The 27,453-nt window shown below is 41.1% G+C and overlaps 1 protein-coding gene across 3 annotated transcripts in view; it reads left to right on the top strand.

Moving 5' to 3' along the window:
- shoc2 (SHOC2 leucine rich repeat scaffold protein) overlaps window positions 1-27,453 on the top strand; it is a 113,827-nt gene that overhangs the window by 50,837 nt on the left and 35,537 nt on the right. For all 3 annotated transcript variants that reach the window (XM_078223206.1, XM_078223207.1, XM_078223208.1), the window contains one exon: window positions 10,491-10,628. In XM_078223206.1, coding sequence (XP_078079332.1) covers window positions 10,491-10,628 — 138 coding nt within the window. The remainder of the gene's footprint in view (window positions 1-10,490; window positions 10,629-27,453) is intronic.

Here is a 27,453-nt window from a genome sequence, read left to right on the forward strand (position 1 = left end):
GAGCAAGAACATCCTTCCTCAGAAAAGGAGACCAAAACTGCACACAATACTCTAGGTATGGTCTCATCAAGGCCCTGTATAATTGCAACAACACATCCCTGCTCCTGTACTTGAAACCTCTCGCAGTGAAGGCCAACATGCCATTTGCCTTCTTTAGTGCCTGCTGCACTTGCATGCTTACCTTCAATGACTGGTGCACGAGGACACCCAGGTCCCGCTGCACACACTCCCCTCCCAATTTACAACCGTTCAGGTAGTAATCTGCCTCCTTGTTTTTGCTTCCAAAGTGAATAACCTCACACTTATCCAAATGATACTGCATCTGCCATCGATTAGTCCACTCACCCAACCTGTCCAGATCATTCTGAATGATCTCTGCATCCTCGTCACAGTTCACCCTCCCACTCAACTAACAGTAAATAGTCATTGCAGCATATCTCTCACTAATCAATTGCTTAAAAATGAATTTACTGAAGTGAGGGTGATGTATATGTATTGTCAAATATTTTATCAAAGCCATTCAGATTAACATAATGTAGGATATAAGCTGCTGAACTTTAAATCAGCAAATTTGCACAATTGCAGCGCCACATCTGCTAGCTTTGGCTTTAACTTGATTAAAAATATTCACGTTTACTCTGGTTAGGGATTGGAAGTTGTGCAGCCATTAAAGATGTCTATTTAATTGGTTATTTGTCTCCCATGAGCTGTGTTCGATATGAGCATTGTGATTCATCTTTGGCTTCAAGCTTAGTTTTTACAGTCTTGAGGCTAGTTCAGGAATTTTCCATTTAAATATTATTGACTGCTGTTGGAGACAAATTGAAACGACTGTTTCCACGTTCCTATCATTGAAGCTCCATTGCACCTCTTCCAAAACCAATACCTCTTTCCAGCAGTTTGCAGCCCACACTGATTGCAGTTTTGAACTCCAAGTGAGGTCCGATTATAGGTTGTGTGCAACTGAACTTCACTATTTTGCATTCAAACCCCCTTGAGATAAATATCAACATTCAATTTTGATTTCTTTTTTTGTACGTGCTCAAAAGCTTTACCGGTATGTGTATAGCATTTGGAAAACAGACAAAGTTAGCATGGATTTACGAAAGGGAAATCATGCTTGACAAATCTACTGGAATTCTTTGAAGATGTAACTGGCAGAGTTGACCAGGGAGAACCGGTGGATGTGGGTTTTTTTAGACCTTTCGGATGGCTTTCGGGAAGGTCTCACATAGCAGATTACTGTGTAAAATTAAAGTGCTTGTGATTGTGGGTAGTTTGTTGAGATGGATAGAAAGCTGGTTAGCAGACATGCAGCAAAGGGTTTGAACAAATGGGTCGTTTTCTGATTAGCAAGTAGAGACTTAATCGGGTATCACAGGATCTGTGCTTGAACCTCAACTGTTCACATTATATATTAATGATTTGCACGAGGGAACGAAATGTATTATCTCCAAATTTGCAGATAATACAAAGTTGGGTGGGAGGGTGAGCTGTGAGGAGGATGCAGAGATGCTTCAGCATGATTTGGACAGGCTGAGTGGGCATATGCATTGCAGATGCAGTACATTGTGGTTAAATGTGAGGTTATTTACTTGGGTTGCAAAAATAGGAAGGCAGGTTATTATTTGAATGGGTTTGAATTCAGACAGATTGATACTCAGCGAGACCTTGGTGTCCTCGTGCATCGGTTGCTGAAAGTAAGCGCACAGATACAGGGGATTGGAGTATAGGAATAGGGATGTCTTATTGTAATTGTATAGGACATTGATGAGGCCACACCTGGAATATTGTGTGCAGTTTTGGTTTCCTTATCTGAGGAAGGATGCTCTTGCTATAGAGGGTGTACAGCGAAGGTTTACCAGGTTGATTCCTGGTGTGGCAACACTCGTTTGTGGACAGACTGGGATGGCAAGACTAAATCGGTTAGGATTATATTCATTGGAGTTTAGAATAGTGAGAGGGGATCTCATAGAAATTTATAAAATTCTAACAGGATTAGACAGGGCAGATTCAGAAAGAATGTTTCTGATGGTGGGGGAATCCAGAACTAGAGATTATTGTCTAAGGAGAAGGGGTAAACCTTTTAGGACTGAGGAGAAATTTCTTTACCCAGTGGTGTATCTGTGCAACCCACTACAAAGTATTTGAAGCCAAAATGTTGTGAGATATCAATAAGGATTTGGATCTAACTCTTGGGATTAAAGGGATCAAGGGATATGGGAGGGAAGGTGGGATCAAGGCATTGAATTTAATGATCAGCCGTGATGATAAATGGCAGAGCAGGTTTGAAGGGCTGAATTGTATACTCCTGCTTCTATTTTCTATGTATGTTTCTATATATGAATGATCGCATAGTTGCAGGAGGCCTTTGGTCCAAGTTCAGATATGGGCACCTTAATCCATTTAAAGTACAATTTTGGTCTCTAAATTATTAAAAATATTTTGATTTGCCTTTTATTCAACATGAATGATTTTGCACCAGAGTGATTGATTTTGGGGCTAAGAGGTTACATCTTGAGCACAGGTTGCATAAACCTGGTTTATGTTGTCTTTATTTAGAAGATTAAAAGTGATTTAATCAAGTTTTGTTTGTGATAAAGAAATGTAGTAGAGTAGATCAAAAAATGAATCCAATACAATTTAGAGTGAAATCGGGAAGCATTTTCCACAAAGCATACTAGAAACCTGGATATCTCCTCCCTCCCCACTCAATTCCAAATGTTTGATGCTAGGTCAACAAAGAAAAAAAATTGCAGAACAGGAACAGGCCCTTCGGCCCTCCCAAGCCTGCACCGACCATGCTGCCCGACTGAACTAAAACCCCCTACCCTTCCGGGGACCCTCTATTCCCATCCTATTCATGTATTTGTCAAGAGGCCCCTTAAACGTCATTATCATATCTGCTTCCACTACCTCCCCCAGCAGCGAGTTCCAGGCACTCACCACCCTCTGTGTAAAAAAAAAACTTGCCTTGTACATCTCCTTCAACCTTGCCCCTCACACCTTAAACCTATGCCCCCTAGTAATTGACTCTTCCACCCTGGGAAAAAACTTCTGACTATCCATGCTCCTCATAACCTCGTAGACTTCTGTCCGGTTGTCCCTCAACCTCCGTCATTCCAGCAAGAACAAACCAAATTTCTCCAACTCCTCCTCATAGCTAATGCCTCCATACCAGGTAACATCCTGGTAAATCTTTTCTGTACCCTCTCCAAAGCCTCCACATCCTTCTGGTAGTGTGGCGACCAGAATTGAACAATATATTCCAAGTGCGGCCTAACTAAGGTTCTATAAACTGAAATTTTCAGGACTACGATTAATTTTGGCTTAGAATTATAGGATCCCTACGGTGCAGAAGAAGGTCATTCAGACCTGGTTAAGGATATTAAGAAAGTGGAGCAAAGTTGGATGAATGGAGTTGAGGTGGACTTAAAAACAGTCCAATAGAACGGCTAAATAGACTTGTGGAACTGAATGGCCTGCTCCTATTCTTATATTCTTCATATTTGTCTGTAAAATGCATTTCAATTTCTCCTCGTGTCTAATCTTGTAAATTGCAAGTAGAAGTGTTTGTTTAAAAAAAGTAAACCAGTTTGGTATGTTCTATTTTCTAAAGAATTACCATTTTGGGTATGTAATTTTTCTGTCAAGATTTACTCTTTGTGTGGCCACTTCATATAGCATGGAAGGGTCTTGACTTTGGGTCTCTGCTTGTACTATATCATGTATATGTACACATGGCTTATCCTCGGCCACAAGTAAATGTTAAAGCATAGTTGGCAAGTTTGCAGTGCATCAGTTATTTAATCCTCTTATTGATTTCAACTTTTTAATTTATTGCTAAATTACTTGTTTGGGTAGGAGGAGATCCCTTCAAGGACGCTAAACTTACTAATGAATAGCTAAATTCTTTGCCCGCAGAAATGAGACGAACAGTTGTACTTGGTACAGCAGAATGGTCATTGTACCTAATTTACTGTCCCATCACATCCAAGACTTGACTATTATGGTTCACTTAGCAGTGTTGTGGTTATGTAGGACATTTGATGTGGAGCACAGAGAAATATGAACCTATGTAAAGATCAGGTTTGCATCGAATACTGGCAGTTAAACATCCAGGGATTCACAACCTATCGAAAAGACAGAGGGGTGGGTAGAGGGGGCGGGGTTGCCTTGTTAATTAGAAATGAAATTAAATCAATAGCACTAAACGACATAGGGTCAGACGATGTGGAGTCTGTGTGGGTAGAGTTGAGGAACCACAAAGGCAAAAAAACCATAATGGGAGTTATGTACAGGCCTCCTGACAGTGGTCAGGACCAGGGGCACAAAATGCACCACGAAATAGAAAGGGCATGTCAGAAAGGCAAGGTCACAGTGATCATGGGGGATTTCAATATGCAGGTGGACTGGGTAAATAATGTTGCCAGTGGACCCAAAGAAAGGGAATTCATTGAATGTTTACAGGACGGCTTTTTGGAACAGCTTGTGATGGAGCCCACGAGGGAACAGGCTATTCTGGACTTAGTGTTATGTAATGAGCCAGACGTGATAAAAGATCTTAAAGTAAGGGAACACTTAGGAAGCAGTGATCATAATATGGTAGAATTCAGTCTGCAATTTGAAAGAAGGAAGGCAGAATCAGATGTGAAGGTTCTACAGTTAAATAAAGGTAATTACAGGCGCATGAGGGAGGAACTGACAAAAATCGACTGGAAGCAGAGCCTAGTGGGAAAGACAGTAGAACAGCAATGGCAGGAGTTTCTGGGAGTAATTGAGGACACAGTGCAGAGGTTCATCCCAAACAAAAGAAAGGTTATCAGAGGGGGGATTAGGCAGCCATGGCTGACAAAGGAAGTCAGGGAATGCATCAAGGCAAAAGAGAGAGCCTATAATGTGGCAAAGAGTAGTGGGAAGTCAGAAGATTGGGAAGGCTATAAAAACAAACAGAGGATAACAAAGAGAGAAATACGGAAGGAGAGGATCAAATATGAAGGTAGGCTAGCCAGTAACATTAGGAATGATAGTAAAAGTTTCTTTAAATACATTAAAAACAAACGGGAGGCAAAAGTAGACATTGGGCCGCTCCAAAATGACGCTGGTAATCTAGTGATGGGAGACAAGGAAATAGCTGAGGAACTTAATAAGTACTTTGCGTCAGTCTTCACAGTAGAAGACATGAGTAATATCCCAACAATTCAGGAAAGTCAGGGGGCAGAGTTGAATATGGTTGCCATCACAAAGGAGAAAGTGCTAGAGAAACTAAAAGGTCTGAAAATTGATAAATCTCCGGGCCCAGATGGGCTACATCCTAGAGTTCTAAAGGAGATAGCTGAAGAAATAGTGGAGGCGTTAGTTATGATCTTTCAAAAGTCACTGGAGTCAGGGAAAGTCCCAGAGGATTGGAAAATCGCTGTTGTAACCCCACTGTTCAAGAAGGGAACAAGAAAAAAGATGGAAAATTATAGGCCAATTAGCCTAACCTCAGTTGTTGGCAAAATTCTAGAATCCATCGTTAAGGATGAGATTTCTAAATTCTTGGAAGTGCAGGGTCGGATTAAGACAAGTCAGCATGGATTTAGTAAGGGGAGGTCGTGCCTGACAAACCTGTTAGAGTTCTTTGAAGAGATAACAAATAGGTTAGACCAAGGAGAGCCAATGGATGTTATCTATCTTGACTTCCAAAAGGCCTTTGACAAGGTGCCTCACGGGAGACTGCTGAGTAAAATAAGGGCCCATGGTATTCGAGGCAAGGTACTAACATGGATTGACGATTGGCTGTCAGACAGAAGGCAGAGAGTTGGGATAAAAGGTTCTTTCTCAGAATGGCAACCGGTGACAAGTGGTGTCCCGCAGGGTTCAGTGTTGGGGCCACAGCTGTTCTCTTTATATATTAACGATCTAGATGACGGGACTGGGAGCATTCTGGCCAAGTTTGCCGATGATACAAAGATAGGTGGAGGGGCAGGTAGTATTGAGGAGGTGGGGAGGCTGCAGAAAGATTTAGACAGTTTAGGAGAGTGGTCCAAGAAGTGGCTGATGAAATTCAACGTGGGCAAGTGCGAGGTCGTACACTTTGGAAAAAAGAATAGAGGCATGGACTATTTTCTAAACGGTGACAAAATTCATAATGCTAAAGTGCAAAGGGACTTGGGAGTCCTAGTCCAGGATTCTCTAAAGGTAAACTTGCAGGTTGAGTCCGTAATTAGGAAAGCAAATGTAATGTTGTCATTTATCTCAAGAGGCTTGGAATACAAAAGCAGGGATGTACTTCTGAGGCTTTATAAAGCACTGGTTAGGCCCCATTTGGAGTACTGTGAGCAATTTTGGGCCCCACACCTCAGGAAGGACATACTGGCACTGGAGCGGGTCCAGCGGAGATTCACACGGATGATCCCAGGAATGGTAGGCCTGACATACGATGAACGTCTGAGGATCGTGGGATTATATTCATTGGAGTTTAGGAGGTTGAGGGGAGATCTGATAGAAACTTACAAGATAATGAACGGCTTAGATAGGATGGACGTAGGGAAGTTGTTTCCATTAACAGGGGAGACTAGGACGCGGGGGCACAGCCTTAGAATAAAAGGGAGTCACTTTAGAACAGAGATGAGGAGAAATTTCTTCAGCCAGAGAGTGGTGGGTCTGTGGAATTCATTGCCACAGAGGGCTGTGGAGGCCGAGACGTTGAGCGTCTTCAAGACAGAAATTGATAAATTCTTGATTTCTCGAGGAATTAAGGGCTATGGGGAGAGAGCGGGTAAATGGAGTTGAAATCAACCATGATTGAATGGTGGAGTGGACTCGATGGGCCGAATGGCCTTACTTCCGCTCCTATGTCTTATGGTCTTATGGAATACTTCATTTCATTTTCTACTGTGACTCCAGTCACTTTGCAGGAATATTTGCATTGATGCAGTTGCTTAGAGACCTGTGCACTTTTAAATGGAGTTTGTTCATTGTAAGGTTAAATTATGTCTCATTTCCTCATCTAAATGTGGATTATTCACTTGTACATTGCTGCTTTTGTTATGAGAGTTAGAGGGAGCACAGCTACAGATGGGTGTTGGCAAGTTCACACTTTATGCTATCTGTAACAACTGAAACAGACTGTTAGCTGACACCACCTAGTAGAGGAACTTGTCAAACAAACTGGTTAACAGTTTGATAACTGTTGATAACAGTAGTTTAAGCCAAGTCTTCTGACCATGTGCTGAATCCATAGATTTTAATAGGCAAAATAAGTCCGGGGCAAGCTATTACATTTGGAATTTAAATTTAAACAAAATTCTGATGGCTTCTGCTCTATACAGAAACAGCTGGGATACTTAATGGTCTTTTGCATGAAATAAACCAAATCCCACCTAATGCTCATACTCCATCTGTCTAGGATTAATACATGGCTGCTGACTGGAAGATTTAGTGCATTAAGCGATTGACTAAAAATGAAGACTCATTATGAATCTGCAGTGTCTCTGCCTTCCCTCTCTCAGAAGGAAAGATTCAAAATTGTATATTTCAGATCCACGTAATTACTCATGTTAAAGGCTTTATTACATTTTAGATTATTAATCTGAATTATATTCTGCCTGAAAATATGCAGCATCAGTGTCTTCTGGAAAATAAAATTGTGGAGTAGGATTAGAGGACAGAACCTCAGTACTTTCATCTATTGCTTTAGATGGTGCGATGTAGGTTAATGTCAGGATCCTAATCTTAATTGGAATGGGAGGAAAGAACATTGGGCAAGGTGACTTGTGCCACTTGTGCCTGATAACTTGATAGTCACATTGGCAGCAGGAGTGATGGAGAGGACGGTGACCTTAATGTAGAAAAATATTAAACTTCCAAATTCAAACACTGGCTAAATTCTGATTTTTAGAGAAAATGAATTCAAATAATTAGATTTTTGAGTTTAAAATGCCTTGGTGAGTTAGATTTGAATTCTCCCTTTGACGTTTTTATGCTTTTTAATGACCAATAACTTGATTAGAATCCAGGAGTGATTGATCATTGATTTAATGAAGATGCCACTGAACTGAGGCAATTTAAGGCTCTGCTGACCTGAACTGACCACTTGTGAGCCTTCACTTCTAAAATGACAGTAATCACAAGATTCTAGGATAGATGATCAATTTTTATGTTTATGAAATGCAGAACCAAAATGCGCAGTTTTTTGCATTTTGAAATACTTTTATTTAAGCCATTGCATTTAAACCTAATCAAAGATATTTTATTCTTTCCTCCCAATGCAGGGTGAAAGCATCCAATATGGGATGATTGGTTGCAAACACAAAAATAAATAAAGGACTTACTTAGCTTGTCAGTTTATTTTTGGACTGTCTTTTGATGAAGGACCATGATGGGGTTCAATGGAAAATAACTACTGTACAGATTTCCAGGAATGTATTATTTATCAGTGCATTTATCGTTTGTGTAATGGATAGCATTTCTCCCAGTGATAGCTTGGCTCATGCCTATATTTTAAGAAATACTATCACTTGTAATTTTAAGTGATGTACTGGAATTAATATTACCATCTTTCTATATGCAATGTGTGATCAAACTTAAATTGATTAGCATTGCTTAGATTCTGAGTACAGCCTTTCCATTTGCAACCATGTAGATTTAGGAAGTTATGCCAAATGTTGGCGTACAGTGATGTGGGCAAGTGTGACAACCAATTTCTGTACTTACAGATGCCATAAAAGAATTGGACATGACTACACGGAGCATGGCATAACCAGTCTGGTGGTTATTCTACACATGAACAGTAGTTCTAGTCCCATGTGACTACACTGTTCCATAATTCCTTTATAATTCTTAAATATTGATTTCTGCTTCGCTTCACTCACTAATTCTAGAAGTGCATTCCATATTCAAACAAAAAAAGGGTAGCAGAACTTTCAAATAGAACAGAAAATGCAGTATGGAGTAGTTATCCTGAATGATCCGTTTCTGTCAGTTTTAGTAATTCAATCTACTTTAAAAAAAATTCCCGTTTGTCAAAGATCTATCATACTCGTGCATCCCATTACTCTGTTTTCAATGACTTGGGCTACATTGTGCTTCTATCCACACTTCATAACTTTAAACATGAAGGTTTAATCAACCCTATTCTAAAATAAATAGCCCCAGCATTTCAAGTCTGTGCTTTTTCTCAGAGCTAGCAAGTTGATGGAATCTAATGTACCCCCTCTATTATGGTCACCTTGAATTAGAAATCCCAAGATTGAATTTTTTTTTTCTCTTTGTATTGCCTCAACATCCTTCCTGTGGTGTGAGCTCAAAACTGCACACTATGTTCCAACTCCATTATATTTCAACACTCAATCTTCCAATGGCCACAGTAATGCAGCTGCCATGAATTGTAGAAATTTAAGGCTTCACAATGGAATAAACTCAAAATGATCATACATGTGTTTATGGAGAACTAGGCTCATTTGCCACAAGGACATTTAAGGATCGCATAAAATCTATGATCATCTCCAAGCCATTACACTTTTTAACATGAAGAGCTGCTCTACTGTGGATATTTCAACTGCAAAAGGGTGTAATACTGCAGAGTTGTTAAATGAACTCTGCACCCCTACTTGAAAAACCTACAAAGGCTTGCCATAGTTTCAAAGGTGACTACTTCAAAAATAGTCCTACATACTTAGCTATGATGGGTAATTATACTGAAAGTGTAGTGTCAGATGGGCTTGTAATAAATTAAACTGTGACAAAACGCAGCGTTCAATTGCTAGTGGAAGGGCAGATACAAAACAAATTGAGAGACTGGGATTTTGTTCATACAGTTTGTGCGAGCACTTGTTAAAAATACAAGATATTCCAGCTTGAATGTTATTTCTCAATGCATCTACATTTAAATGCAATCCTCCGAAAATGACTGACAAATAATATTCTACCTTTTGCTCTCATTACAATTACAGTAATTCAGTGAAGGTATCTGGCAGGCACTGAGGTTTAACAGAATTTTTATTTTATGGCTTCAACGGGCTCAAGGCTTCACCGGCCGCAGATTTTCAAGGTTTTGGCTCTGCCAATTTGAGAAGCTGCTGGATCAGAATCGGGGAAACAGGGAATTCATTGGCTGTGTAAAGATTTCCAGATTTGCTACAAAAATTAGTTATGTTGCATATGCAATTGTGGATTAATCTTTGTCTTGTTAATGGGGTCCTACATTCGGGAATGCTCACTCAACCCCTCTGCAATGCCACTTCTCTCCACTTTTTAAATATACCTCTTCAACCATGCCTCTGGTCACCATCTGATTTCTTACTATACTACATCACTGGAAGTTTACGTTAGAGACCTTGTGCAAGTAATTGGGAGCTTTGCACCTGTCTTTTTGGGGATACTATGCAGAGTGGTCATGGTCTTGGTTGTTTTTGGTGAATTTGTTTCAAGAAAATAAAATAGTATCGAATTATTAATGCAAAATATTTGAATGTCTAGATATTTGATACTTTTCTTTTTGACAGGTGAACTCTGTAACCTCATAACACTGGATGTGGCTCACAATCAACTTGAACACCTCCCAAAAGAGATTGGCAATTGCACACAAATCACAAACCTCGACCTACAACATAATGAGCTGCTTGATCTGCCTGAAACTATAGGTAAGGGAACAGTCTGCTGTGTGACTCTTACTTTCTCCATATTGAAATATATATGCATGAAGCTGTTGCACATTTTATGTCTACCTGTTTATATTTAGTTAGTTAATGCTGTAGATTTTTGCTCTGAAATACCAGGACTTCATTTCAATAGGTTCTCCTTGAGATTCTAAACATTAGAAAAACTTTTGGTAATTTTCAGCAGTTTATTGAATTTGTCATATCCAAGGTTACTGATTTTATAATTTCAGGAGTTCAATCCTCAATCTTAAATATCTATATGAAAATGAAATTTAATCTGGCATTCTGTATATAAACTAATGGCCCCAATTGTGAATTGGGTGGAATCCTGGAATAAAATTCCATAAAATAAATCCTGGAATCCGATGTGCTAAAGTTGAATTCCATTCTTTATCATAAATCAGTGGCTCTGAATGCAAACTAGGGGGAGTCCATGGCATAGCGGTAATGTCACTGGACCAGTAATACAAAGGCCCAGGTCAATGATCTGGGGACATGAGTTCAAACCCCAACACAACAGCTGGTGGAATTTAAATTGTTAATAAAATCAGGAATCGAAAATCGTGACCACAAAACTATTATCGATTTGTTGTAAAAATCCATCTGATGAATGTCCTTTAGGGAAGGAAATCTGCCATCCTTGCCTATCTAACCTATGTGTGACTCCAGATCCACAGTAATGTGGATGACACTTAACACTCTCCTGAATGATCTTGCAAGCCACTCAGTTCAAGAGTAATTAGGTTGATAAGAAATGCTGACCTTGTCAGCGACACTCACCTCCCATGGTAGAATAAAGAAAGCAAAACAATTTGCCTGACCTCCTGTGTATTTCCAGTGTTTTCCCCGATTGTGCTTTCCCATTTTTGCTTCTCTGTATATACTATTAGGTAGGCCTAAAAGGTAGGGATATGTTCGGCACAACTTGTGGGGCCGAAGGGCCTGTTTTGTGCTGTAGTTTTCTATGTTTCTACATTCTGGGTGATTGGATGATCTTGACGGTGGGAAGAGATCTATAGACATTGTTCTACATGTTGCATTCAGCGGGCACAAAGCCCAAGTGGCAGTTTTTCATCTCTCCCTTTTATTCTTTCTCTCCCCCAATCACTGTTTGTAATTTGAACTGCAGAAATGTTATGGTTATAAATGCATATAGCTAAGTATCTCTTCTGAGTATTTGTAGATTGTGGCAAATGAAAGGTGATTGCATAAATTGGTCACAAAATCTTTGCAATTCATGGACATAACACTATTGTCACAAAAAATAAGGCAACCCCTATTGACATTGTGGGATAGAGTATTTATTGTTTAATTTCTTGTTGAAAGATTATAATGACCTCAAACTTCTGAATTTGAATTAGATGTCAATTATGAATCAGTGTGTTTGGGTTACTGCAATAACACTATAGTTTATGGTGTCCACAGAATACTAATGCCAAAGTATTACCATGTGCATAATAACATCTTGAAAGAAGATCTCAGTTTTATTTTGCGCCAACACAAGAACTGGCTCATTTCATTTTTTTCAAGCTGAACAAAGATGACCCACTAGTGGATGTGTGTAAATGCATTTGAAAGTGCTAAATATGGGTTAATTATTAGAAATTTTCATATAATTGTTGTTTGAGCTTCAAGATTGTAATTTTGATTGCCTAAGCTAGATGACTGAGTCCTCAAAGGAAATTATAGACAATTCTGCCAATTTTATCTATATAATTTTGTCATTAATGCAGCAGCTTAAGACTTTAAGTTTAAAACAAATGGTACCCTTCACTAATAGTTGGGCATTATAAGTTGGCCATCGACTGCTGCTATTGAGATACCTGTAGGACTTGATGTATAATTTCAGAATGAGAAAGACTTGATGTGAGATGCATGTATTTATCTGATGGCGATTTCTCTCCTGAAGCCCAGGTTAGGTGGCTAACTTCAGCTGCAAAAGTTGTGAAATTCTTTTCAGGTTTAATTTTATACCCGACTATACGTTAGTTTATGCCTCTGATGCAGTTTTGAGATGTTTTTGTAATAAATTGAGATGTAATAGTAACCCATTTGGATTCCATGTGGCACCATATTACCCAGTGGATGGAACTAATTATTTTTAAGGCTGAAAGTCTCAGAGAATGCTGCTCTCCTTGTGCTGAGAGACTTGATGCTCTTCTCTGCTTTCCAGCTGTAGATTTTTCTATGTATGCCAATCACTTGTATGTGGCACTGTAGTAAATTAATGCTGAGTGGGACAAGGACTTTGAAGCCAGTGGCCTTACAGAAGGCTCTTTAGAAAGTGTTACCTTGTTAACATGTTGCATATTATTGAGAAAGCACATTACAAAAAAAACATTGAGTTCAGTGTGTATTTATGAACTGAAGATTTATTTAGCTAATATTGCAGAATTTAAAGCATAGAATGTGGTGATATTGTCAGGCTTGTAAGCTGCTTTAACTGTATCATATTCTATCATACCGCACTTGATGTATGCAACAGAAGGTAAAATAGATGCCGTTAACTTCAACAGTTGTTTTTTACGTCAGACTTAGCTGGCACTGAGCAGCATGGAAAATTACCACAAGTTTGGCCTGTGCACTGCAATGTTAAACTCTTACATGTTGGCCTAATTTAAAAAAATTTTTTGTTGATAATGCCTTGGTACAATTGGAGAGGGAAATGAACTTCAGATTTGGCCATACTCTATAGTAGAGCAGAATGCAGTTTGAAAGTAGTTGGGCATTCATGGTTCCTTATCCGTTTATATTCTACAATTACTGAAAGCTCCAGCAGCAATACCCATGTCGTTTGGTGTACGTTTATTTTAAAGAATGTTTTCTGAAAACTTTGTGGCAAGTAAGTAGAAATAATGCAAATAAATAAGGTATTAAAATAATTTGCGTAAGTTTGGCTCCAACATTGGATTCATTTCAATACCAGATTGGCTAATGCTCTCTTAAAACTTGGTTATTAATTGGTCTCCCCCTCTCACTTCGCTTGGTGTCATGGTTAAGTTTTATAAAACTCGCAAAACGCCTTGAAGTTTAAAGGGCACTGTACAAGTATAATTGTTAATGCATATTACGGATAAAACTTGCATATTTGGGTATAATTTGATCTAATTGTATTTTTGGCCTTTTTGCTAAGATCAAGCATGAGATAAGATGTAATACTTCTTGTCAGCTTGGATCTGGTATGTCCCTCGCCTGGGGACCACGTTTCGAGTCCAGTCATCTGGACTCGAAACGTCAGTTCTTTTCTCTCCCTACAGATGCTGCCGGACCTGCTGAGACTTTCCAGCATTTTCTCTTTTGGGACCATGAATTGACTAGTTTTTTGGAGCAAGCAAGGGGATGGATGAGGGGCTTGCCCTGTCCACTCTGGACGTTGACTGAATAAATCTGAGAAAGTAATACATTTTTAAAAATTCAGCGTTAATCTTTTGTATTGGGGCTTTCTCTTATCTAAAACATTACAAAACTAGCGACGTTCAAGGAATAAGTATATAGGTTGAACTACGGAGCATTGTTCCGATTTTTTTGGGGGGGGGGCTTATCCCCTCACTGGGGGATGCCCCGCGGAAGTCCCCATGTAAGGATTCCCTGGGAAGTTCCAACTTCTGTCGGGCAATTGCCTTGCACTGGAACCATCTGATTTAAATCTCAGATTTTGGTTGGTCCCCCCCCCCCCGCACCCACCCAACCAACCTTGTCAGCCTTCTGACCACCCATCCTACCTGACCACTCGACACCCTTATCCTGTCCACTTTGCACACTTCCTGGTTTCTCAAAGGGGCTGGGCCTTTTAACTTACCTGCTTTATGGCAGCTAGTGCTGGAAAAAGGGGTGCTCGTCTTCCTCAAACTCCACCCATCTGCACTTGGCTGAAGGCCTTGGGAATTCATTGCACTACCTGGCATGTATTGGAAGGTCGGGTGAGAAAGGTGTGGCTGCATTTCGGTGTAATTAAGTAGGATTAGAGTGGCAATCCGACTGTGACTGTTAAAAGTTTTATCCCATAATGTTTTTGTCTCCACTGCATGGTACATTTTATGCTGAGTTTCATCATGTGAGGTTTACAAAGTAAAAAAGCTGGTATACTCGGATTATTAATATGTCACTTTGTATAGCCTGAAGGCTTGACAACTCTGAGCAAACGTTTTATGGATTTACTGCATTTGCTGTTTGTCTTTTTCTAACCTCCATCTTATTTCCAAAATACATGTTTTAATTTGTGTGAGCTGTTAAACTATCACATTCAGTTCATTGATCTTTGATGTAATCTAAAAGCTTTCTGTTAAGCATGGTGAGGTCACTCAACCTATTAACCCTCTTTGTGATTGGTATTTGTTAATCCTTTCTCCTCCCTTATTCACTCCCCACCCCCAACCACTTTCCATAGATACTCCAAGTCCTGAGTGTCTTTAATCCTGATGAAGACACCCTCCCAAAATGTCGACACCTGCTTTTTCCCTTTACAGTTTGAGTGACTTGTTATGCATTTCCTGTTCAATGTCAGATTTTCAGTTTATTTAAGAACTTGTAGCCAGTTCTAGGCCATGATTATAGAAAGCCAGCCCTTTTCTGCAGTTTTTTGTGTTCCTAGTCGGAGACGTTACTGTGCGGCATTAGAGTGGAACACTTTTCACCTCTGGGGCATTCCAATCCAGCACTGACAGATGGGATGAAAACCTGCAATCTGACTGACTCTTAAAGGGAAACTAGTAATTTAATCAACTTCTTGTCTGATTATTCCACTAACCAATGTTATACTTTCAATTAGAGGCCCTGAAGCAAAAATGAATAAATTGAACTATAGGACTGGACATTAATTATAATGAATTATGGTTGATCTATTTTCAGTATTTGTGGGGAAGCAGAGATGCCAAGTATTTTCGCAAATAATGTCTTTTAAAAATTGTTGCATGATGTCTCCTCCCCCCCGCCCCTCACAAACCTACTTCTAGCCCCTCCCTCTAACAAGTTTTTACTTTTTAAGTACCTATTATTGGGATCACATCTAGCACAGGCTAGAAGTCAATGTAGCCCCTGTTATTGTCTTTAAGAAATATTGATGATAACTTCAGTGACACAACCAATTGGTGCACCAAAATGATATTTTCCATTTCTCCAAGCCAGCTGCCATGACTAGTAGAGTTACATTTGCCGCACTCTGTAGGAATGCTCCAGAGTCTATAGAGTTTTGAAGATGACCATCAGTGCATCCAATATTTCTGGGGCCACTTCCTTTCACATTCTGGGATGTAGGTTATCAGGCCCTGGTGATTTGTTTACTCATACTGATTTCCTTCAATTCCGCCTTCTCGCTCGACCCTTGGTTCCCTAACATTTCTGAGGTTATTTGTGCCCTCTATTGTGAAGACCGAACTGAAGTCTGTGTTCAATAATTCTTCTGCCGTTTCTTTGTTCCCCATTGCTTAATCCCCCGGTTCGATTTGGAATCTGTTTAAATCATTGTGCTCTCTTATGACAAAAACCCTCAACTTTTTAAGATTGAGCTTGGATGGTTGGCTTTAATTTAGTCACGGGGCACAATGATTTTAAAAACCAGTTTAACTTGATATAGTGGTCAAGAGTTAGTGTGGGGTAAGGATTAACCATTTAATTGAAATATGCACACCTTTTAGGATTTGCTCAAATGTGTTTGATATTAGAATTTATTTAGTATCACTTAATTTTAGTCACTTTTTAAAAAATATGATATTTAATAGCCATTTGTTTCCAGACCAGATAGTGAGAAAAGTAAAACATCAAAATGTTAAGAATATAAGCATTAGAATATTATAACTTCACGTTTTAAGCTATTTATGTTCTAAGAATTTGAGTCAACTGTAAGTATATTGTATTTGATGGCGTCAGTTATACTGGTAAGCTGTCTGTATAGGCCGTGTATAATTGATTCCCATTGTCCTAAAATCACTTGGTTAGCACCGTAGCCTCACAGCGTCAGGGACCTGGGTTCGATTCCCGGCTGTGGAGTCTGCATGCTCTCCCCATGTCTGCGTGGGTTTCCTCCAGGCGCTCCGGTTTCCCCTCCACGGTCTGAAAGACGTGCTGGTTAGGTGCATTGGCTATACTAAATTCTCCCTCAGTGTACTGGAACAGGCACCGGAGGTGGTGACTCGGGGATTTTCACAGTAACATCATTGCAATGTTATTCACCTACTTATGACACTAATAAATGAACTTTAAACTTATGTGGTCTATTATAACAATGAAACTCCCGATGATTTTTGCCGGATTTTTTATCTCTCTCTAGCTAACATTAGATAAGGTGAGGTTTCACTGCAATCATAGGCTATTTTATTCCATCAAGAGGTGAAATATATAAAGCACTAGGTATGGAACAATAGCAAAGTATTGTGGATGTTAGAAGTCTGAAATAAAAACAGAAAATGCTGCAAATACTCAGCAGGTTCAGCAGCACCTGTGGAGAGAGAATGCGTTAACATTTCGGGTCAGTGACCTTGTATCGGAACGCTATCAGGCAGGATCCACTTGGTTCAATTGCACAATTTATTTGTCTTGCTCTTGGTCCCACACTGACATCACTTCTCCATTTTCCCCTCCTTTTTAAGACTGCTTAAAATCCTCCACCGTGCCCAAACTTTTGATACTGACATGTTCTTTTTGGCCTGCATCCATTTTTGATTCCCCCTTCTGTGAAGTGTTTTGGGGGGTGTTTTTCTATGGTAAAAGCACAATGCAAATTCAACTAGTTGTAGTATTTTGATACAAAATAAAGAATGCATAATATAATTTCTCTTCAGTGGTTGTCTTACGCAATTTAAGCAGAATTTTCTGTGTATTCTGTCCTACAACACAGCATGTAGTCTTTTGTTTTATCGATCTTCCCACAGCATTTACTTGCCTGAATGAACTTGTCTGTTCTTTTCCAAAGCTTGACTGGTGTCAGATTTTAATGAGACTGACTAACCACCTCTTTCTCTACCCGTCGCCGATAGCAGAGTCCACAAATGTAATTTAGCAATGACTGGTGTGATGTTTAAATGAGTGGTGTTGCTGCAGAGGCAATGGGTGTGAATGGTCGCTGAAATGTCAAATTATCTTGCATTGTGTCTGGGAATTTTGGGTTCAGTCGCCCTGTCTGAAAGTAAACACCTCTCAATCCAGCTGTCCTGTAAATGTAACTATAAAAACATGCATTTATCTTAATAGATTTTGAAATAAGCCATATTTACATTTCTCCAGTGTGGAGACATGAAAATTATATAAATTCCAGCTTTAATTCATTTTAATGTATTTATTTGGCAATTGGACCTTATTCTTATTACCCATGTTCCTAAAAGATTTCCTTTTCTACCTTTTTTATTCATTCATGGGACATGGGTGTTGCTGGCTTTATTGCCCATCCTAGTTGCCCTTCAGAGGGCAGTTGAGAGTAAACCACATTGCTGTGGCTTTGGAGTCACATGTAAGCCACACTAGGCAGATTTCCTCCCCTAAAGGGAAGGGGTCATGAAAAGAGAATATAGGGAGTTAGGTAGACAGCTGAGAAAGAGGAATGCAAAGGTAGTAATCTCGGGATTGCTGCCTGTGCCGCGGGAGAGTGAGAACAGGAATCGGTGGAGAATGAATGCGTGGCTGAGGGACCGGAGCAAGGGACAAGGATTTGGGTACTTGGATCATTGGGACCTCTTTAGGGGCAGGTGTGACCTGTTTAAAAAAGACGGGTGGCACTTGAATCCCAGGGGGACCAATATCCTGGCGGGAAGGTTGGCTAAGGCTACTGGAGAGACTTTAAACTAGAAAGGTTGGGGGGAGGGAATCAAAATGAGGGGACTGAGAGCGAGGAGGTTAGCTCGCAAATAGATAAGGAATGTAAACAGGGTAAGAGGGAGGTTAGACGAGTGATGGAGAAGGGAAGTGCTCAGGCTGAAGGTCTGAGATGTGTCTATTTTAATGCCAGGAGTGTAGTGAATAAAGTGGATGAGCTTAGAGCGTGGATTGCTGCTTCGAATTGTGATGTGGTGGCCATTACGGAGACTTGGATGTCTCAGGGACAGGACTGGGTGCTTCAGGTGCCGGGTTTTAGATGTTTCAGGAAGGACAGGGAGGGAGGCAAGAGAGGGGGGGGAGTGGCACTGTTGATCAGGGATAGTGTCACGGCTGTAGAGAAGGTGGACGCCGTGGAGGGATTGACGACGGAGTCTCTGTGGGTGGAGGTTAGGAACAGGAAGGGGTCGGTAACGTTGCTGGGTGTTTTCTATAGGCCGCCCAATAGTAACAGAGATGTTGAGGAGCAGATGGGGAAACAGATCCTGGAGAGATGTAGGAATAACAGAGTTGTCGTGATGGGAGATTTTAATTTCCCAAACATAGATTGGAATATCCCTAGGGCTAGGGGTTTGGATGGAGAGGAGTTTGTTAGGTGTGTCCAGGAGAGTTTCCTGACAGTATGTGGATAAGCCTACTAGAGGAGAGGCTGTACTTGATCTGGTGCTGGCTAATGAACCTGGACAGGTGGAGGATCTCTCGGTGGGTGAGCATCTTGGGGATAGCGATCATAATTCTATCTCCTTCACGATAGCATTGGAAAGAGATAGGATCAGGCAGGCTAGGAAAGTGTTTCTCTGGAGTAAAGGGAAATACAGTGTCATCAGGGAGGAAATTAGACGGGTAAGTTGGAAGGAGGCATTCTTGGGGAAAAGTACCGAAGGAAAGTGGAGGATTTTCAAGGAATGTTTGTCTGGAGCTCTGCATGATAACGTTCCGATGAGACAGGGGGGTGTTGGTAGGGTACGGGAACCGTGGTGCACGAAGGTTGTGATGAACCTGGTGAATAAGAAAAGAGAGGCGTACAGAAGGTTCAGAGAGCTAGGAGGTGTTAAGGATTTAGAGGAGTATACGGGATGTAGGAAGGAGCTTAAGAAGGAAATTAGGAGAGCGAGAAGGGGTCATGAGAAGGCCTTGGCGGGTAAGATTAAGGAGAATCCCAAGGCTTTCTACAAACATGTCAAGAGTAAAAGGATGAGATGTGAAGGCATAGGACCCTTAAAAGGTGAAGGGGGAAAAGTTTGTGCGGAACCGTTAGAAATGGCGGAGCTGCTTAATGAATACTTTACCTCGGTATTCACGGTGGAAAGGGATCTGGGTGGTTGTACTGCTGGTTTGCGGTGGACAGAAAGGATCGAGCATGTGGACATAAAGAAAGAGGATGTGTTGGAACTATTGAATGGCATCAAGGTTGGTAAGTCGCCGGGACCGGATGGGATGTACCCCAGGTTACTGTGGGAGGCGAGGGAGGAGATTGTGGAGCCTTTGGCGATGATCTTTGCATCGTCGATGGAGACGGGAGAGGTTCCGGAGGATTGGAGGATTGCAGATGTGGTCCCTATATTCAAGAAAGGGAACAGGGACAGCCCGGGAAATTACCGACCGGTGAGTCTAACCTCAGTGGTTGGTAAGTTGATGGAGAGGATCCTGAGAGACAGGATTTATGATCATCCAGAGAAGTTTAGTATGATCAAAAGTAGTCAGCACGGCTTTGTCAAGGGCAGGTCGTGCCTTACGAGCCTGGTTGAGTTCTTTGAAAATGTGACCAAACACATTGACGAAGGAAGAGCGGTGGATGTGGTCTATATGGACTTCAGCAAGGCGTTCGATAAGGTCCCCCATGCAAGACTTCTTGAGAAAGTGAGAGGGCATGGGATCCAAGGGGCTGTTGCCTTGTGGATCCAGAACTGGCTTGCCTGCAGAAGGCAGAGAGTGGCTGTGGAGGGGTCTTTCTCTGCATGGAGGTCAGTGACCAGTGGAGTGCCCCAGGGATCTGTTCTGGGACCCTTGCTGTTTGTCATTTTCATAAATGACCTGGATGAGGAAGTGGAGGGATGGGTTGGTAAGTTTGCTGACGACACCAAGGTAGGTGGTGTTGTGGATAGTTTGGAGGGATGTCAGAAGTTGCAGCGAGACATAGATAGAATGCAAGACTGGGCGGAGAAGTGGCAGATGGACTTCAACCCGGATAAGTGTGTGGTGATCCATTTTGGCAGATCCAATGGGATGAAGCAGCAGTATAATATGAAGGGTACCATTCTTAGCAGTGTAGAGGATCAGAAGGACCTTGGGGTCCGGGTCCATAGGACTCTTAAATCGGCCTCGCAGGTGGAGGATGCGGTCAAGAAGGCGTACGGCGTACTGGCCTTCATTAATCGAGGGATTGAGTTTAGGAGTCGGGAGATAATGCTGCAGCTTTATAGGACCCTGGTTAGACCCCACTTGGAGTACTGCGCGCAGTTCTGGTCACCTCATTACAGGAAAGATGTTGAAGCCATTGAAAGGGTGCAGAGGAGATTTACAAGGATGTTGCCTGGATTGGGGGGCATGCCTTATGAGGATAGGTTGAGGGAGCTTGGTCTCTTCTCCCTGGAGAGACGAAGGATGAGAGGTGACCTGATAGAGGTTTACAAGATGTTGAGAGGTCTGGATAGGGTAGACTCTCAGAGGCTATTTCCAAGGGCTGAAATGGTTGCTACGAGAGGACACAGGTTTAAGGTGCTGGGGGGTAGGTACAGAGGAGATGTCAGGGGTAAGTTTTTCACTCAGAGGGTGGTGGGTGAGTGGAATCGGCTGACGTCGGTGGTGGTGGAGGCAAACTCGTTGGGGTCTTTTAAGAGACTTCTGGATGAGTACATGGGATTTAATGGGATTGAGGGCTATAGATAGGCCTAGAGGTGGGGATGTGATCGGCGCAACTTGTGGGCTGAAGGGCCTGTTTGTGCTGTGGCTTTCTATGTTCTATGTTCTAAAGAACATTAGTGAACCAGATGGGTTTTTCCAACAATCGACAATGGTTTCATGGTCATCGGTCAATTCTTAATTCCAGAAATTTTTTATTGAATCCAAATTCCATCATCCTGCCGTGGTAGTATTCGAACCCAGGTCCCCAGAACATTAGCTGAGTTTCTGGATTAATAGTCGAGTGATAATACCATTAGGCCATCACCTCCCCCATCTATTTATACACTTGCTTTAGCTCTACCATATTAGTGTAAAACATCTCAATTCAGCTTACGTCTTCCTCCCTATTTCCCTTGAGTAGAGGAGTGACTTACTCTTGTAGTGTATACCTTTCCTCTGCCTTTTAATGTGAACTTTCTCCCCTTAATTCTTGAGCTCTACAACTTTGAATCTGAGACACTTCTTACACTTTTGCTTGTCCTTCCTGTTCATAGTTTTCTGAAACTCTCATCATGTAGGTTTTGCATGCATATTCATAGTTTCAAGCTGACTATGCTTCAGTCCCAAACTCCAGTTAAAGCAACCTATAAGACTCAGCTGTTTTCCTACTTGGCCTTTCATCATTTGATTATTTTTTACTTGTGTAATCTGCTTATATTCTTTCAAAATAGACTGTACAATATGCATATCTACCTGCCTGATCTTGCAAATTCTATCCCATTGTTAACTCCTGTTCAGATCAATGATTTTCCAACTCTGAGTAAAACACCGTGAACTGAATTTTTGCTCAGTCAACCTCGCAGGAGGTAATGCCAAAAAAAGCATTCGGTTCAAATTGTGTATTCCCATTGCTTTGGAAAAATTGTTCCTGCTTATAGCGTAAATATAAGTTGAGGAATGCAATCTGAGGCTTGACATAAAACACAAATACAAATAATCGTTTTGCACCAGTATAAATGTTACAATGGATGGATGTGCCTACTCATTAAGTAATCTAAATGATGAAACAGTGTGTGGTGGGTTAATTTTTGGACGTTGCTGCTGCAAGTTGCGTTTGTCTTTCATTTCGAAACCAGCTTCGCAACATAATGTCAAACACATTTTTCTTTTATTCAATCATGGTGTGTGGACGTCGCTGATAAGGCCAGCATTTATTGCCTATTACTAAATGCCTTTAAGAAGATGGTGGTGAGCTTCTTCCTTGAATTACTGCAATCTGTGGTTAAGGTACTGCCACAGTGCTGTTTGGCAAGAAATCTGGAATTTAACTGAGCGATGGGTGAACAATATCGCGCCAGTTGGAGTCAACTTGCCAACAATCAGCACCCCTTTCTCCTGCAGTATAAATTCTTGTGATCATTTGAAATTTGCCATTCATAACTTTGTTCTGCTGTGACAAAGTTTTTGCAAAATGTCTCTCTCCAGCAAAATTAAAGATATAGTTCAAAGTCAGGCTGGTGTGTGACTTGGAGAGGAGATTTTCGGTGGAGATTTGCCCATGCTCCTGTCGCACTTATCCTTCTAGGTGGTAGAGGTGTCTCTGTTTTTGAGATGCTATCGGAGAAAAGTCATTGGGTTGTTGCAATATAAAATCATAGTGTAGAAGAGACCCTTCAGTCCATTGAGTCTGCACTGACACACGAGAAACATCTGAACTCGCGTCTAATCCATTTACCAGCATTTGGCCCATAGCCCTGAATGTTATGATGTGCCAAGTGCTCTTCCAGGTACTTTTTAAAGGATTTGAGGCAACTCGCCTCTACCACCCTCCCAGGCAACACATTCCAGACCATTGCCACCCTCTGGCTAAAAATGTTTCCTCCCATCCTCCCTAAATCTCCTACCCTTCACCCTGAACCAATGTCTCCTTGAGACTGACCCTTCAACTAAGGAGAACAGCTGCTGCTTATCCACTCTGTACAAGCCCCTCATGATCTTGTACACCTCAAACAGGTCGTCCCTCAGTCTTCTCTGCTCACCCAAGCCTACCCAACCTCCATCACTTAAATATTCCATCCCAGGCAGCATCCTGGTGAATCTCCTCTGCATCCCCTCCAGTGCAATCACACCCTCCTCATGTGGCAACTGGAACTGCACACAGTACTCTGGCTATGGCCTCACCAAAGTTCTATACAACTCCAACATGACTTCTCTGCTTTTGTAATCTATTCCTCGATTGATAAAGCCAAGTGGTATGCCTTTTACACCACCCTACTATAATGACCTTCCGTCTTCAGAGATCTATGGACAAACACACCAAAGTCTCTTCCACAGAGCTTCCTAGTGTTATGCTGTTAATTGGATACTTATCAAATTAGCCCTTCCAAAATTTTCATGGTTAAATTCCATGAGCCACTTATCTGCCCATTTGACCATCTGTCTATATCTTCTTGTAGCCCAAGACACTCCACCTCACTGTTAACCACCCGGCCAAAGTTTGTATCATCCACAAACTTACTAATACTACCCCACATATGTCATTTATATAAATGCCGAATAATAGGGATCCCTGTGGTATGACACTGGCTTCAAGTCACTAAAGCAGCCTTCTATCATCACCCTCTGCCTCTTACGGAGCAAATTTTGAATCCACTTTATCAAATTACCCTGTATCCCATATGCATTTGCCTTAGTTACAAGTCTCCCATGTGGGACCTTATCAAAGGCTTTACTGAAGTCCATATATACTACCCTCTTCCACACTACTTGGTCACCTCCTCAAAAAATTCAATCAGATTTGTTAGGCATGACCTCCCTCTGATGAAGCCATGCTGACTATCCCTGATTAAGCCTTGCCTCTCGAAGTGGAGATAGATGTTCTCCTTCAGAATTTTCTTCATTCGTTTTCCTACCATTGATGTGAGACTCACTGGTTTGTAGCTACCTGGCTTATCTGGCTTATTCTGATAGACGTGCTGGTTAGGTGCATTGACCCGAACAGGCGCCTCGGGGAATTTCACAGTAACTTCACTGCAGTGTTAATGTAAGCCTTACTTGTGTCTAATAAATAGACTTTTAAACTTTATCTGAACAATTTGTATGTACATTTGTAAGTGGAGCTCTCTGCCAACATGGTGCAGAGTGGTAGAGGAAATTAATTAATGGGTGGATAGGATGACAATCAAGCAGATTGTTTTGTTCTGGATGCTTTTGAGTTTCTTGTGTTATTGTTGGCATTGCACACTTATAGGTGAGTGAAGAGTATTGCATCACACTCCTGAATTATGCCTTTGGGGAAAAGCCTTGGGGAACCAGAAGATGAATCATTTGTTGCAGAATACCCAGCCTTTGACCAGCTCTTGTGTGACAAAATTTACCCAATCCAAGCCTGCATGCTGTCCAGGCCTTGATGCATGCACGCATAGACTTCTTCATTATCTGAGGAAGAAGCTTTGCTACGTCCAGTGTGTTTTTCGTGTACATGAATTAGTTGAAGTCTGCGATGGGGACCTCAGGAGGAGGTGTAGATGCACTTGGGTGGTGCTCCGCCATCGTTGAGAATGTTCATGAAGCCTCCTTCATTCAGATGTTTGTTTAATTGTCCATTACCTTTCATGAATGGATGCAGCAGAACTGCAGAGCTTTGATCTGATGTGCTAGGGGTGGGAGCTTTGTAAAATACTTTCAGGAATGCCCTTAAATGGGAATGAGTGGGGTCTGCATGTTTTCATGTAACAATCCAAGCTTGTATTAAGGAGTCTCAGCATTACTAACATTCTTATCCTAGGATTTTGTGCACAATATGATTGGACTTGCTTGCTGGTGCTTTCATTATTTTGCGGCTTTTTTCATCTGTAATAATGTGTAGCTGGATGATTTTGACTATACTGATGTCCATTGTTTAATAATTGGCAGTGAAATTGATACACAGTAAGCTGTTTGTTATTGCAAAATCTCAATGCCTTCCATATAAAGCTTAATTCACTAATCATTTGATCGTACATTTAAAAAAAATCCAGTTGCTAGCTTTTCCCCAGGTTGCATCAAAGTTACTGTTTTAAGTGAAGCATATTTTACCCATTAATGTACAGTGGGCAGATTTTCAACAAAAGGATTGAATCACATCAGCTGTTTGGATTTCTGTCTGTCACTGGAATTCCACACTATGGTATTAAATATTTCAGACTTCAAAATTATTATTTTTGCTTTGTTGATTTTGGATCCTTTTCTGTACTTGGGGCTTAAAACATTTACTCTGTCTGCAGATTGCAGAATACCTAACTGCTTGCTGTTTATTTTTAAGCTGAGATGAATAGGTTGTTGAAGTTAAGGTCGTATGACTTTCAAAAGAAGATTAATGTTAGGTTTGTATTCTTAAGCCTTGGTTTCATTTAACAGGGCTTGATTTTCACTGCTTTGCATAAGGGCTTTTGAGGATAACTGGCTGCTAGTAATGAAAAACATAGGAAATGGGAGCATGAATAGGCCATTCAGTCCGTTGAGCCTGCTTTGCTGTTCGATATGATCATGGCTGATCATCTCACTCAACAGCCTGGTCCCTTTTGCGCCAAGAGCTATAACCAACTCCTTGAAAACATGCAATGTTTTGGCTTCAACTGCTTACTGTGGTAGTGAATTTCATAGGCTTGCCATTCCCTGGGTGAAGAAATTTCTCTTTGTCTCAGTCCTAAACGGTTTACTCCTTATTCTTGGACTATGACCCTTGATTGTGGACACCCCCACCATCGCGAACATCCTTCCTGTATTTGCCCTATCTAGTTCTGTTAGAATTTTGTAGGTTTCTATGAGATCCCCCCTCATTCTTCTGAACCGGAGTGAATATTATCCTAACTCACTCGATCTCTCCTCATTCGCCAGTCCCGCCATCCCAGGAATCAGCCTGAGTAAACCTTTGCTGCACTCTCTCTATAGCAATAACATCCTTCCTCAGATAAGGAGACCAAAGCTGCACACAATATTCCAGTGTGGCTTTACCAAGGCCCTGTATAATTGCATCAAGGCATCCCTGTTCCTGTACTCGAATCCTCTCACTATGAAGGCCAACATACCCTTTGTCTGCTGCGTGTGCATGCTTACCTTCAGCGACTGGTGTGTGAGGACATCCACATTCTCCCCTCATTTGTGGAAATGTACGTATTTTATCCCCTACAGATTGTGTTCCAGAAAGTTAACAGCACTTAATGCTAACTTGGTGCCTGTGCATTTGTCATTATTTAGACAACGAAATATCTTGTGCTGGATCCTAAAATCCCCCAAGTTAAAATGTAAACTGTATATAATTGTGGTTCATTGAAGTTGTCTGAAATGGTGTAGGTGAGATCAGAGTATGACATTGTGTGTATGAAAGTTTACTTAAAGGGAAGTGTTCCAGTGTAGATGCTTCTGTTTCATAGTTTACCAGTTGAAATGTCAGAGTAGCCTAAAATATAACCTAATAAAGTGCAAGATTAGAAATCTTAAAAGGGTATTGAATAATTGCATCTGCACACTTCAATTACACCTTTAGAACCTTTTTGAAAAGTGTGCAGTTTGGTGGAATGCTGTTAATTTGACTTTAGGCACCTGAAATGTGATTTAGTCACCTCTTCTTCAGTATCAAGTGGATATTAGGCCACAGTACCAAGCTGCTTCTAATTTGGTATTAAAAAGTTTATTTATTAATCGCAAACAAGGCTTACATTAACACTGCATGAAGTTACTGTGAAATTCCCCTAGTTGCCACAGTCCTGCGCCTGTTCGGGTCAATGCTCCTAACCAGCATGTCTTTCAGAATGTGGGAGGAAACCGGAGCACCCGGAGGAAACCCACGCAGACATGGGGAGAACGTGCAAACTCCACATAGTTGGTGAAGTTAGCGAGTTCCAGGGCCGTGTTATGGCATTTCAATTATTAGCCAGTGATGATATCAGGAATAGTCTGAGTGTTGTGATGTTTGTTTGCTCTGAACTAGCTGTCTGTACTGTGTGTGGCCTTACCTGATATGGAGAAATGTTCTATTTTGCAAATGGTATAATTTCTCAACCTGATGAATATAAATGTTTGGAGGTTGGGGAGTGTGGGGTGGGGGAAGGAGAAAGGCATCTCTATCTACAAGGAGGACATGAATCTTGCGTCTTAAGTAACTAAGGCTTATTGACTC

This window comes from Mustelus asterias, chromosome 11 (genome assembly GCF_964213995.1).
Source record: "Mustelus asterias chromosome 11, sMusAst1.hap1.1, whole genome shotgun sequence".
Classification (NCBI taxonomy): domain Eukaryota; kingdom Metazoa; phylum Chordata; class Chondrichthyes; order Carcharhiniformes; family Triakidae; genus Mustelus; species Mustelus asterias.